The sequence below is a fragment of the Stylophora pistillata genome, chromosome 9 (genome assembly GCF_964205215.1).
Source record: "Stylophora pistillata chromosome 9, jaStyPist1.2, whole genome shotgun sequence".
Lineage (NCBI taxonomy): Eukaryota > Metazoa > Cnidaria > Anthozoa > Scleractinia > Pocilloporidae > Stylophora > Stylophora pistillata.
Window position 1 is genome coordinate 7859357 of NC_142527.1, and position 14876 is coordinate 7874232.

At 39.6% G+C, this 14876-nt stretch overlaps 1 protein-coding gene and 2 pseudogenes across 1 annotated transcript; 2 read left to right on the plus strand and 1 right to left on the minus strand.

Moving 5' to 3' along the window:
• The first annotated feature begins 3774 nt into the window (after nt 1-3774).
• On the plus strand, nt 3775-4603 carry LOC148723042 (uncharacterized; annotated as a pseudogene).
• Nucleotides 4604-5307: 704 nt separating this feature from the next.
• On the plus strand, nt 5308-7239 carry LOC148723043 (uncharacterized; annotated as a pseudogene).
• A 5186-nt stretch (nt 7240-12425) lies between these two features.
• Nucleotides 12426-14753, minus strand: LOC148723044 (uncharacterized). Its single transcript, XM_088734391.1, has 3 exons — nt 14702-14753; nt 13668-14275; nt 12426-13238 (listed from the first exon to the last, which is right to left on the minus strand). Exons 1-3 carry the CDS (start codon nt 14751-14753, stop codon nt 13059-13061), a joined length of 840 nt encoding a protein of 279 aa, XP_088590517.1. The 3' UTR covers nt 12426-13058.
• Nucleotides 14754-14876: the final 123 nt, after the last annotated feature.

A 14876-nucleotide genomic window follows, 5' to 3' on the forward strand; every position in this document is an offset into this window, starting at 1 on the left:
CTACTTTTATTTTCTCAGAAGAGTTAAGGTTTGGGCTGATGGAAAAGTTGAAGCCAGACTACGAACGACATGTACGTGGGTTTAGCCGGCCGTAGTGTTTTAATGGAAGCTACAGACGCCAAAAAACTGAGAACATTTAAAAAAATTTAAATTGAAAAATTTTCACACATAGTCGTAAAAAATGTTAACCTTAAAAACAATTTCTGGTGACGATGATGGAATAATTTTCACCGTCAGCCTTATAAAGCCATCAAACCATTAAGACCCTCAGCTTACCTAAAGTTATTATAGAGTATTTTCTTTAGCCCGTCTTGATTGCTCAATTTTATCCCGATTTGGCATAGAAGCTAATAATTTCTTTAAAAGTTATTTTTGCAGTGCCACTCGGTCTTACAAGGGAGCATAGTATTCAACTACAGGACACTAAGACAAAAAGAGTTTTCTTTTTTTTTTTTTTCGCTTTTTCTTAATTATCTCCCACAACTCTTATCCTAAACTCATCATTTGGCACACTTGACCGTTTGATTTGATTTTTTTTTTCAATCAAGTCTGCCCCTAGATGACCAGGATAATAGAGAGAGCTAAAAGAAAAATTTTTAAATGGAATGCCAATAAAATCAACTACCTATTTTCCTTTGTTTCTTCCGTAGCAGTATCAAAACCACAGCAAGGATGATTAATGATATCAACAACAATCCTGCTAAGATAGCGATTGTCATACAAAGGATGAAGCAGTTTTTGTCATTCATGAGGTCACCAATGTTTGTAACAACTGGTAAAGTGGTAGTGGAGGATCCCTGGCCCGTCAGCAACAATTGTTGGGAAAAGAAATAAAATAAAAATAAAAAAAACGGGGGTAAAAATTGGGTAGTCACTGACCCTACTCGTATACTCTGACATTAACATGTTTTATTGTCTTTCTAGTTACTTTCCCAAGTACTTGTAAAAAAACGGTTATAAAATCGTGAAAGGTATATATATAAAGAGGTACATTGAAATTGGCGGAAGGGCCAGGTTACACTTTTACGCTTCGTCAAAATCTTATGCTATCGATTCTTTGACCCAGACTTTCTCTTGGATTTGCCCAAAAGCGATTACCTGTTTTTGACAGTTACACGAAGAATGCTATCTCTGAAAGAAAAAAGAGATTCAGAAAACAGAAACGACAGAAATTCATTCGAATTAAACGAAAAAGGAAATCAATATTCTGAGGACGAAAAGACTTCAAATGTCTGCTGGGAAATTTCCGATTGTTACAACTCTCGCTATTCATTATTCCAGCTACTCTCAAAACACTCTTTCAACCATACCTAGCCTTCTTTTAAACATTTTGTAGTTTTTTTTCTTTCGTAAACTGAACTATGTAAGTCGTTTGGGTCAGGATTTGAGCTCTGCCACTTGTCAAAAGTCAGAGGTTTACCGTTGATCCAATTCCATTTCCCTGTTGTGAAATTTCGCTCCAAGCCTTTAAACCATTCACCAAATTTACTACCTACTCGGTTTTGAGTCTTATTCTTGGTGAATTCCCATTCTTGCTCTGTTTCCATCTTCACAAGGGCTTTGCTGTTACATTAACAGTTACCCTGTGGTTTTAGCCTCGCCCTTTTGTTTGTCTTGTTATAAAAGCTATAACACGAATGTAACAGACTCCAGGCGCTGCAACCGCAAGTTCAGAATTAGAAATAAGGACGTCGAAGCACTGATTAAGAGCACTGAACTTCGTGTTGATTTCCAATGAATTATGTTTATTACAATGTACTAATGCTCAAAACCGTCAAACTAGTCTAAACGACATGAAAGGAAAAATCCGAACAATAATTGGGTGTGATGAAAACACGAAAGCAGGAAACGGCAAAACAACTAAGCTAGAAATGAACCGACGAAATGAAACTAAGAAAGGTAGAAACACGTGCTTACGGATTGTCCTCTCTGTACGCCTGAGTAGTTATATACGCAAGATCCAAAGACTTCGCAACGAACACAATAAACTTCAAGAACGCAAACTTAGACCGTACAGGCAGATCAGACTACTAGTAAGGACGCACGAGGTTCCGAAACACGATCTGACAGAAGCGTTACTAATATCTAACGTAGACAGTTACAACAAACAAAGCTTATGTCCATCTAAAATGAAAGAAATTGCAAAGGCGTTTTTTCAAGCTCTTTTAATAATCAACAAAAAAGGGAATGTTTTACTCAGTGAAATTTTTGGTGTCAAAACTTACTCCAAGTTTTAATGAAGCTAACAATTACAAGTAGTAACTTGACAGTTAGCTAAGTAGAAGATGATCACCACCATCATCGTCATCATTATCATCACCATCAACACCATTATTGTTATCATTATCATCACCATCATCGTCGATCATTTACAGATAACTTTTATTGTCAGCTTTTCTTTTAGCTTTAGATCAGTAAAGGAGACGCTTAATTTTATTTTGTTTCCATTCTTGTTTCTATCTCTCTATTAGTGTTTTATGAAATAGTGAAATGATAGCCTGTGGCTATCAAAAAAAAAAAATAATTATACATTGAACTGCGATTAGTTTTGGATGCATTATAACCGCTCAGATAATTACCTTTATAAACCATTTTGCAGTAAATGGTTTGAACCCGGGGGTAACATGTGAAGGTGTAGTCTGATCGTCCGGGTGAGTGTAGTCCTGAGAAGGAATGTTGTCGGTGGTAGTGACTGACGTTTCGAAAACCTGCGCGGAAGTCATCATCAGAGTCAAGTGAATGATTGTTGTCAGTAGAATGTTCTTATTCCAGTTCGTGTGAAATGATCGGTTGGTTTTGCCGTGATGTTATTGGCTGTAAGACTCAAGTGACGTAGGTCGGTCATGATTGGTCTGTTTCGATCTGTCGGTAAGGTTAGGTCGTTCTTTTGCGGTCGTTTGCGATGTTTATGTCGGGAATGAGTCGTTTGTATGGAGCGGGTAGTTGTTGACATCTGTTTAGGGGAGTCTGTTTTAAGCTAGTAATACAGCTCTCCAGAGTCAGTCGTTGAAAATAGTCAGTGCTGTAGGTTAGGCATTGCGCAGAGTCCCAGTCAATGTTGTGGTTGGTAAGTCGATGGTGTTCAGCAATGTGATTGCTGACATCACCTTTCCTCGTCGCCCGTCTGTGTTCAGTCAGTCTTGTTGTGAGGTTTCTGCCAGTCTCACCGATGTAGGAGGCTTGGCAGTCGGAGCAATTGATGTTATAAATCGTTCCCTGTCTGTTCCTCGGTTCGTCTTTGTCTTTAACGTTGGTTAGTAACTGACGTAGTGTGGTGATGGGTTTGTGGGCGACGAGGATATTAAAGGGTAGTAAGATGCGCGAGATGTTTTCAGACATGCCTTTTATGTATGGTATGGTTGCTGTAGTCGTAGGGGTTGCGGTGTCGTTTGTTTCGGTAGTGGTAGTGGGTCGGTGAGTGTTTCGTCGGATGAAGTCGTTGTTGTAGTTGTTCTTCGTAAAAACACGGTGAAGGTATTTGTTCTCGTCGGATAAGCTGTCTGTCGAGTCGCATACTAGTTGTGCGCGTCGTGTTAGAGTTCTGATAGTTGTGGCTTTGTGTGATGTAGGGTTGTAGGATGACTCGTCTAGTAATCTGTCGGTGTGTTTCGGTTTCCTGTAAATTGTCGTCCGTAATGAGTTGTCGTTGTGTCTGAAAATATCTCGCGTCCCTTCCGATGCCTTGAGTGGAAGGCCACATCACCCACAGCAGCCGAGTTTTACGGCGCCGTCACCTCGAGGAATCTGCAGTTCTTGTGAATTAAGCCGCCTTATATGAATGCAGCGCAGAGGTTCAGGAATGACTGCAGCGCAGAGGTTCAGCCAGATATGGAAGCATCAGGTGCTGTCAAAGAAACTGTGCAGAGGATGATTGACAACGTGATTGGCAATCAGGAAAAAAAGCATCTACCAGTAAGAACTCTTTCTTCTCAGAAGCAATTCCTCTGAGGAACATAGTGCCAGAGAAACTTAAAAACCAAATATGGGCTAATGAGTTTATCGATTTTTCCTTATTACTCAAGAGCAACATAAGTAATACAGATGATGATCAGTATACCATCAAATTTGAAACAACAAAGGGGGGGGGGGGGGGGGGAGGCAGCCGTCAGTGGTGCTTGCTCCAAGTGTGAAGATGCACCATTTGCATAGTATTGAGCTGTGGACATCCAAGTTTCAGATATACGTTGCAATTTATACAGAGAGATCCCCAAAAGACACCCCTGCACTGATGAAATATAGTTCTGTCATTGCTACCCTTGAGGCGAACTGGAAATTTTACGATAACTTTCATAAACTTCGGCAATCCCAGGGTACCCCATGGGATCAAAATCATTCCGAGCTCTGGTTAAGATCTCATTCCTTTCGGGACAAGCCCACTAACCATCCAAAGAGAGCTAGGTGTGAGGGTATCTATATTCCCAAAGGGTATTGTTGGAAATTTCATAGGGGAGTACAGTGCCCTGGATGTTCCTTTAAACACCAATGTTTCCGGTGTCGGCAGTCTCATCCCATTGCCAAATTCCAACAACCAAAGCAGTCTGCAGGGCAAGGGAAAAAACGTGTCTCCAACAGCAGGAGCACTCCCAACACCAGTTTTAGTTGAGAAGCTGGCATTTTATTTAGAAGGCTATGATGCTCAAATTTCTTAGGAGCTACTATTAGATTCTGTTTATGGTTTTCGTTTACATTTTCAAGGAACACAACAGGGCAGAATTCATCGAATCTGCAGTCAGCCCTGCAAAACTCAGAGATTGTTGACCGTAAGCTGGACAAGGTAATTTGTGAGGGGCGAATTCGGGGCCCTTCTGTTCAGCCTCCATTTTATAACTTGAAAGTTTCCCCTTTGGGGGTTATTCCTAAAAAATAGCCAGGTGAATATCGCATGATACACTACCTCTCTTATCCATGCGGAGGTTCAGTGAATGAATTGATTTCATCAGAATTATGTTGAGTGCACTATGTATCAGTAGATGATGCTGTAAAAATGATAAATAAAATAGGACTAAACTGCCATCTGGCTAAAACTGATGTTAGGAGTGCTTTCCGTATAAACCCAGTAAACCCTGCTGATTAATGTCGATTAGGTATGCACTGGAAGGGTAATTATTATGTAGATTGCTCCTTGCCAATGGGACTAGCTAGTTCATGTAGAACATTTGAGATGCTTATTACTGCTTTGGAATGGGTTGCACGTAACAAACTCGATATCCCACATTTTATTGATATTCTGGATGATTTTTTAATTGCGGCTGAATACTTAGACATATGTAAAAACTAGCCTTCAAAAATGTTTGACATTTTGTGAGAATGCGGGAGTACCTATGGCACCAGAAAAAACCTGAGGGCCCTTCTCCAGTCTTAACTTTTGTTGGAATTGAAGTAGATTTTAGTAGAGATGAAGCTATGCTGCCTTATGAAAAAGTTAAAAAAATGTTTGTTGGCAATTCGTAGTTTGCTTGAGAGGAAGAAAGTCACACTGAAGGAGCTCCAATCTCTGATTGGCTTATTGAATTTTGCAATCTCAGTTGTAACTCCGGGGAGAGTTTTTCTTCGGAGGCTGATCAATCTTACCATTGGAATTAAGCTTTTTCATCGATATCATTTCATACGCTTAACAAGTGAAGCCAAAAAATATTTACGGATTTGGGAAACCTCCATGAGCTCTTTCAATGGAAAATAATTTTTCCTTGAGGATGACTTGGCCTCTTCGTACAGCTTACCCTTTTTTCACTGATTCAGCACAATGTAGTGGTTACGGTCTTACTTTCGGAAAACAGTGGGCATTTGGTGCATGGCCAGACTCTTGGAAGGACCACCATATTAGCTTCCTGGAATTTTTTCCAATAGTTTAGGCTTAAACACGAAGGCGTGCTATAAAAGGAGAGGTCCCTTAGGTGCCTGGTACACGAACAAATGGAGCTCAAGCTGACTTCACTCTTAGAGCTCTACATCACACGACGGTTGATTGACAAATGGTCCAGGGGTACCTAAGGCACCTCTCTTTTTATAGCGCACCTTCTTGTTTAAGCGTGTGGTGCAGCCAATTAAAAAAGAAAACAGTTGTTTTCATAACAGATAATGAAAGCACTGTTTGCATCACCAACAGCAATAGAAACAAAACTGCTAAGCTTGCTCCGCACACTAGTGCTCATTTGTCTTAGAAACAACATTCTATTTAGGGCTCGACATATAAAAGGTGCACGGAACATACTAGCTGATACTCTATCTCGTTTGTAGGTCGAGAAATTCAAAGCCCTGGCACCGAGTATGAACCCAGAGCCAACCCCTCTGCCGGTGCACCTGCCACCAGAGAACTGGGAGATATTTTAACACAATTGCTAGAAGCAAGTTTGAACACCACTTCCTTGAGCATTTACCGTAGGCTTTGGTATCTGTACCGACGCTTTCTGACAGATAAGTTAAAAATCGAGGGTCCAATTTTTCCAATCTTAACTGAGCATTTGGCGTTGTTTATTACATATCTAGCAGAGCAAAAATATGCATAATCTACAGTATTGACTTACATTTCAGCTTTAGGGTTTCCTCATCGATTGGCGGGATTACCTGACTCGACAAAAAAAGAAATAACACAGCTAACTGTAAGGCGTTATAGTAAACTTAATCCTTTGAGAGACTCGCGTTTCCCAATTTCTTTACCAATTCCTGAAAACATCATTTCTTCCTGTGTTCACACACAGTCAACACTCTACACAAGGAAGCTGTTGCAGGGTACGTATGCTATTACCTTTTGCTGAGTTAAGGATCAGCGAGATCACTTGTCAACCAAATCAAACTAACGAGAATTTAACATTTCTTAACTAGGCTAGCTTCATAAAAACCAACGGGGATAGCATTTATGCAATTAAGGTCACGTTAAGACATTATAAGCATAGTAATCCAGCACAGCCTGTGAATATTTTTATTTATCAGGCCCAAGCAGTTTGCCCTGTCAATCTATTACTTACATACTTAAAGTTAAGGGGAACCTCTCCCGGTCCACTATTTTGTTGGCTAGATCTCTCTCCAATTTCGCGCAATGTTTTTACTAAGGCCTTAGCCGATTCACTTGGTTTTTGTGATCTGGACGTGTCAGGGTATAAATCTCATAGTTTTTGCACCGTGGCAGGATCCTGGGCAGCTTCCAAGGGCATGTCCTATGTCCAGACTAGGGCCTTTGGGAGATGGAGATCTAATGCCTTTCTCAGGTACATTCGCGCACCTTCTATAGGTTCAAACTAGCAGCTGGGTACCGTATGCCTACAATGCACGATGTGGTGCAGTCTCTTTTGAGCAGCGGTCAAATTATTGTACGCTACTGACCTTCAAAGAGAGATAAGCCATTTATTCATTTATTTAAAAAAAAAAAACCAAATTCAGCGCAGGGGTTTTTGAGCAGGGGCCAATTTTCCAAGCGCTGTGTTTAATCTTCATTCCGGATGATAAGCACTTTTGTGTTAGTGTTTAGACTGGAGATATGGCACTGAACTCTTGAGCAGGGGCCAATTGTCTCAGTGTTGTCTCTCTCGATTATCAGGTGTTTATTTATTATTAGGTGATGCGATATTTGTTTTCTCATAGGGCACCAGGTGAGCAGGGGGCGGCTTGGTTGCCTCTTTTAACTAGTATTCGTTCAGGGCACATTGCCATGGTTTAGGGTGGAGCGACCATTGTTTGTTTCTCGCACAGGGCTTTGGCAGGTTTGCCCTCACCTTCGCTGGAAATAAGTTACCATTTAAGATTATGTGATTCAGTTGACTTCTTAGAAAATAAACGACCACGATTGTGGCCAATCTATGGCAGAACTCTCGATCTCAGTTTCATTACTTGCTCCCAGCAAACAGAGCTCGACCTTGGCTATGCGTCACCCCTCGTTAAGTTAGTTTAAGATAACGAGCGAGAAGCATAAAGTATCATTCAATTATTTATGAGGATTTACAATGAACGATCAGATAATGTTTCCTTGTTTTTCGTTTCTTTTTCTTTAGTCGGTCGACTTCCCATAAAGTAGTTGTTATGATCTGCTCCAAGTATTATCCCCACGAAGAAAACGATGGCTGGAAGGGAGCCATGAAAAAATGTAGCGAATTAAATCATAGTTCAGTTGTCTCCATGGAAACCGAAAAAGAATGACACTTCGTCAAGAAATTGAGCGCGAAATTCAGGCGAACAAAGCGGCGTTAGTTTACTGGCTTGGAAATGGTTCACGGATCTCATACGTGGTGCTGGTTGAGTAAAAGCATAGAATCATCAACGAGACGCCACCTGGACCATGGCGTTGGATTAAAGGAGAACCCAATAATCATAACATAGAAAACTGCGTAGAGATGCTAGGCAACAGACGGCAGAACAACATAGGATGTCAAGGAAAAATGTATAACATCAATCCAGGATATCTATGTGTAAAGCAATTTAGTAAGTTAATACGTAAAAGGTATACGTAAAGTGAAGCTTCTCCTCAGGGACTTTTCAGCCACAATGTATACTAACTAGGTGCTTAAAAATCCCCACCAGCTGGAGGCAGACCAGTGGGCTATTTACAGAGCGCAGCCGAGGATTTTAACTAGGGGTAACCGAGAACAAGTCCAGTGAGTGGCAGGGTGGAGGATTTGAAACCGGGACACTGCATTACAGGTCCAGCACCCTAACCACCCTAGCCACTAGGCCACGCCGTGTCCTCGTTAATGATCATGCCAATCAATGTTCACCAAAGTACGAATCTCAGTAGGCAATAAATAGGCATCAGCGGACTTTAATTTTGAACAAAGTAACTCGTGATCATATTTTCATTCTAGATTGTTCCATGGTTTCACAGACAGACGACATTTTCATCGAGGAAACGGGAAGACCTGCGTCAACTGGCCAATCGTTAGCAACAAGAACGACAGCAAACTTAGAACACAATTGACGAATGTTAAAGCTGAAGACCGCATAAGTTACTCTCAGAAGGTAGGAATTAATTCGCTGAAATATGGATATCAAATATTTACCTAGTCTACTACACAGTAAGCGTCGGATGTCACATTTGAAGGCCCCATCAACCCTCGGTAAAAAAGTACACTGAAAGAAAAAGAGAAACAATTGAACAGCCAAATAAAGACAAAGTACATTGTACCTAAAAATAACATTTTTTTTCAACCTATGAATAAGCGTTTCAACTGTTGTTATCTCAGTTGAGTTTGTTTTGGTCGAAGGACGATATATTTTAGATTGAATCCGATGCTGATGCATGAACCAATTATTTATAAGCGTTTAGGTGAAAAGTAACAATCATACATATATCTTATTAGACGTTTTGTTCTGTAGTATCGCTCAGTGTTTTTACGAGTTGTGCCGTATTTTTACGAGCCCGTAGGGCGAGTCAAAATAAAAAGAACGAGTAAAAATACTCAGCGATACTGCACAAAAAACGTCTAATACGTTATTTATTATCCAACACGCCAAATTGTTATTTCAGTGCGAGCGAATTTCGCGGATATATGTTTACAGGGAGTGCGTAACAGAAGTATGCGAAGTGGAACGGAATCGGCGCCTTGTCGTGTTGCTGTTTCTATTTTCTTTACTAAATGAAGAAATTTCCAGGTCGTCTAACTGTTTTTCTTCTTTCGATTTATCTAATAAACTTGGATCTATATTTGCCAGCCATTCCAACTCTTCGTTGTCAGAAATGTGATTCAAATTGTCCGTCATATTTTTCTTTTCGTAACTTCGAACCAATCATTCGCTTGCGCGATGCGAGAAAACCTGTCTAACGGGTAATCTGAAGTACAAATACCGCGTAGTATTTGTACTCGTCTAGGGCATTATTTGTACTGAACGGAATGTAGTTGGATAATAAAACGAGGTATTTCAAATGAAAGCTCTTAACTCTGATTGCAAGAGTTTCTACAATTAACGTTATCTTTTGTTTTGTGTCAAGATCGACTCATGAGCCTCAAGCAACAGAAACCACCAGTTTCAAAAAATATCCAAAAGAGGTGTCAACATCCTAACATTACCATCTAATAATCAATAGCTATTTACCGAAGTGAAGTAAGGTACTGCTGGGTATTTACCGAGGGGAGGTAACTATCTACTGCTGACCACTGACACTGAGGAAAATAGTTGTTTTCATATATTTTAAAACAGTGATACGATACAGCATAAAAATATGATTTTAATCCATTTATTCCTGCAACGATTACAAAATTTTCCGATTTAAATCTCGTGCTAACAGTTTGGAGTTGGATAACAAAGGATATTCGTCGTCTGAACAGCCAATCAGAACGTACCCTCAACGATATCTACTGTTTTAGTATATACAAACACATTTTATACACTGCTAAACCGACCTACATCTAATCTCTAAGGTGATTAGATATCTTAATGCCATCTAAGTGAGTATTAAAAGTATTAGAAATGTTTGAATACTCTTAGTTTTAGTCACCTCTTAGTTCATGGTGTAACGAGACGCATTTATGCAAATGAGTGAGCATGCGCCTTGCTGAGTGTGCTAGAGAGCGTTCCACGTGCTCGGGTCAGTAGTTGAGTTATCGTGTAAGTCAAGTCTTAATTATTGGAATGAATTAATTTAGCAACCCACACAGAGTCATTACATGGTACCAGGTGTAAAACTATGGCACTTAGCGGCGTCGATGTACCGAAAATGCAATGGATTGGCGACAATCTTCGAGAGAATTGGAGGCGTTTCAAACAACACGCTGAGTTAATGTTTTCTGGACCTCTAAAATCACGCTCAGATGCAGAGAAATGTAGTCATCTTTTAATCTGGAGTTGTTAGAAAGGAAGATATATCTTCAACGCATGGCAAAACCTCACATATGACGACAAAAAGAAGTTGCAAACCTACTACGATCGATTTGAGCAACATGTGAATCCAAAGTCTAATCCTGTCTTCGCACGATACAAATTTCATCTGAAGATCCAATCACCTGATGAATCCGTAGAGCAATTCACTACTGAGCTTCAAATCCTCGCCCAAGACTGCGAATTCTGATTCATATTAAATACCGGACAGATTTTGTCGAATGAAGACGATCTCGACTTCCCCGCTCTCCAAACTTGAAGCATAATCTTTTGTCGCTAAACTATTTAGTCCAATAATCCGTTTCGACGACCCGCTTCTTACTACTCAGCGAGATTTCTGTTTTGCTGTGACATGCTTTGAACTGACCGAGAAAGTGCTTTGACGCGGCTCCACCTAAGCCTGACGTACTTCATTTCCTACAGGCATGTTTCTTTTCTTCCATTTATAATTCTTGCCGACTGCTGACGATAAATTGTGGAAAATGCGGTCATTTGGAGAAAACAGTTAGTTAGCCACAGAGTGGAAACGGAATGGTCGCAACAGGGCGGTGGCGTTTATCGCTAACGGTTGAAATTTTGGCTTTTTCACAACTATCACTTAATTTCTCTTAGTCTTCTGTCCTTTGGATTAATAGAAAGTTTTCATGCTTAATTTTTTACGAATAACCGTTAAACTTTTTCAATTTCTACGCCCAACAGTTAATTTTGTTACCGCCTTACAAATAATGATTGATCGGTCCACGGAAACCTCAAACAGGAAACTAGGTCAAGGAAAAAGGGCAGAGGGTGTGTATGAAGGCCGAAAAAAGGAAAGATGTTGTTTGATTTTGTTTCTCACAAAATCTGTGTCCGAAAAGGAAATAGTGCAGACAAATCTGTCTATGTCCCGTACTGGTGACCAAAAATCGTCATCATTGCCACCGATGGGTAAACCGAGTCAGGCTCGGGTTTAATTTATTCAGCCATAAATGTACTTTTAATATTTATAGATGCCAATTATGAACAATTATTTTTGGTACCTTACCATTCATAGAAAGAGTGGGACCGATTCTTATCACAAGAACTCGATATGCTGTCGATATCAACTGATAGACGATTCCGCACATCCTCTCTCGGTCATAAGCTTCGTGAGAAAGTCCGCAATCGATGCTAAGGGAGGTTTTTTAGTTGTGAATATCTACTGAACAAGTCAACTCCGTGTTGTTGTACCTATGTTTAAGCTTAAATCGCGGGTGATGACAAATTCTGGTAGGATAAAAATCAAAGTGGCTCACGAAGCGCAGCCGAGTGAACACAGATTTCAAACGCTTGCGCATTTGTGAACCTTGAATTGACTGGTTGTCATCCTTTCAGGCTGTCAAAACCAAATTGTCTTGTGTTAGTTTCAAACAACTACATGACCCAGGAAGCCATGGTTTTAAAAAGCGCAAAACTCGTTGTTTTCGAAAAGTCTACTGTTTTCCTTCATTAATAATCAATCTCCTCACGCAAACCAGACAATAATTATTTACCTCTGTGTTAACCAAGGCAATGATTCTGATGTTCTCTGCACAGAAATTCAGTTGGAGGAAAGGTGATTGGTTGAGTTTCAAAGCTCAGATAGCTTTGGTTAGGAGGATCAATATATCGAAAAAATTCTAATCACGCTTTAAAATATTTCACATTGATTAAATCAAATTATTTATTTCTTCATTGGTTGTTGTTGTTGTTGTTTTTTTTTTGTTTCTTCGGTAGACCATACCAAAGATATAAACGCTAAAACGGGTTTTGCAGTTTCACTCTGCAGTTCAATTTAATGTCATAAGACCTCGGGAATGATGATTTATTTGTAAAAAAGTAAGGACATTTTCAAATTGCATACTTTACCAAGATATTTAATTCATAAAGTAAAAGTTCCCCTTGCATACACACCACGTATAAAGTTCGTTAACCTTTTGAAATGTTTTCCTTCAGTGCGCCCATGCACAGAGCCCCGTTTTTGAACTCATCGGCCGTACAAACTTATCGCTCGTAATTATTTATTGACTTTTTTCGGTTTTCCATGTAACTTAAGGTGTAACATGCTAAGTATTCTGGTACACAACAGTTAATGTTGATACAACCATTATGCTACAATCTATTGAAGCTACTTCAAATGATTACTGACAACTGTTTCGATAAAAGTTTCTGCGAATTCTGATCATTTTCTTAGAGTTTTGACTTAGTTTTTATGTTTTTTTCGCTAAATCATTTCTAGGATTGTAAACGGGCAGAGCTCACTTATGCTCCCCTTCCTTTGTTTCCTTCAGATTCTGCGGCGATATCTTCACACTCGCTGTCTTGACGTGATCAATTTTGGCGTATACTGTTTGGGACTGTTCTTGAACAAGCTTTGCACTATTTTCTCGGGTATGAGCCAGATCTGCATACACAAGTCCACGGTAGGGAGGGGGCATCTAGATCAAACATTAAACGAAGAAATATAATTATATCGTTTAGAGAAAAAGTAAAAGCAGCGACACCGAATAATGTTAGGGACATAGTAGCTAATAAACAAAAAAAAAAAGGATCGAATAGCTATGATTTGTTTTTGGTTTGTTTGTTTGTTTTTGTTTTTGCTCATTTGTCTGTTAGTTTTGATATACAATATGCAGTTTTCATAATGCCCTCTAGATACTTTTAAAAACAAGTTCAGCTGCCGTGTTCCAGCTGCACGCTTGACTATCATAAAAACTTTTTTTCATCGAAGAAGTGAATGTATAAGGATCTTTTTTCCTTAAATTAAACAGTGATGGAGACGAAACAGGTTGTCTTTGAAACAAAATAAAAAAAAAACAACAACAACATAAAAAAAAACTTTTATCATAATCTGTTAGATGCAATACCTGTGGTGGCTTCTTCTTCGTTGTCATGTCAACAGTTGCGTACAAGTATTCATTCTTCCCGGCAGCGTGAGGTATCTCGCTCTCTGCAGCTTTTGGAATGTTGTCGAGCCCTAAGTCAGTTTGATGTGACGAACGACCAGTAAAATCGACACCTGACTTCTTGTTTACAGGTAACCCATTTGCCTCTTCCTGAGGGCGGCCTAGAGATGTTTTGAGAGCACTTGCTTCAGAATTGACCTTGCTTTTCCTTTCTTTATGAACAACAGCGTAAATATTATCCTTTTTTTCTTCAGTGGGTGGCTGCTCTATTCCTTTCTTACTACCAACCATCATCACTTTTTCTCGTTCACGTTCCTGAATTTCTGAACATCCTTCGCTTCCTGACTTTGACTTTCCATTAGTCTCATCTATGTCATTATACTCGCTCTCTTTTTTGCAGTCGCTCCTTGTCTCGTAGGTGGCCAGCCCAGATTCAGTTTGTGAAAGGGTTAAGTGTACAGTAAGCTCGGTGGAGCTCTGCGTTTGTTGGACATCCACAGGATCGATAGATTGCAGTTCGGAACTCGGAGGCACCTCGTAGGTGCAAGTAACCCGATCGTGAAGGTGATCTGAAGGTCATCTGTAAGGCAAAATGATATTATCTCTCATAAAGCGGAAAGACGGTTTCAGTAGGGTTATGATCAAGAAGGATATATTCATAGAGCTTAAATGTTTGCTCTTTTACTTTCGTGTAGCGTCCTACTCTGTACCTAAACCGATATTTTCAGGAAAAAAAGCACTTCGAAGCAAATAAGATGTAACAAATCCAATAACAGTCACATTTCCATTGAAGAAAGGTGATAATGGCTGGATAGAAAATGAGGTTTGGAAAGGAAAAAAATGTCACAATTATCATTGTATAAGTACCATTACCACTATGTAGATCGGACTAATATTTTGTTTGTGTCATTCAATCCAGAGCCAAATGAGAGATGTTTTGCCATCACTCTAAATGTTTCTCACGGAAAGTTAAGTTTTGCGGATAATTTACAGACCCCTTGTCTTTCCATATTCAAAATCTGGATAAATAAGATCTGATGAGTCCATCAGAAGTAATTATCGGAGACTAAAGATTAAAGTATTCTACTGTATACCACTTGCCGTTTGTCGTGATAAAACACATCATTATCGTCGTTGCCGCCAGAAATAAAAAAAGAGAAAAGGAAGAAA

What these genes read in the sequence shown, in the direction of transcription:
- LOC148723044 (XM_088734391.1), bottom strand. Translation starts at nt 14,753, where the DNA reads ATGGACTCATCAGATCTTATTTATCCAGATTTTGAATATGGAAAGACA. An exon ending in TGAATATGGAAAGACAAGGG is followed by an intron (nt 14,276 to 14,701) that starts GTCTGTAAATTA and finishes GATGACCTTCAG; the next exon opens with ATCACCTTCACGATCGGGTT. An exon ending in CGAAGAAGAAGCCACCACAG is followed by an intron (nt 13,239 to 13,667) that starts GTATTGCATCTA and finishes TGTTTGATCTAG; the next exon opens with ATGCCCCCTCCCTACCGTGG.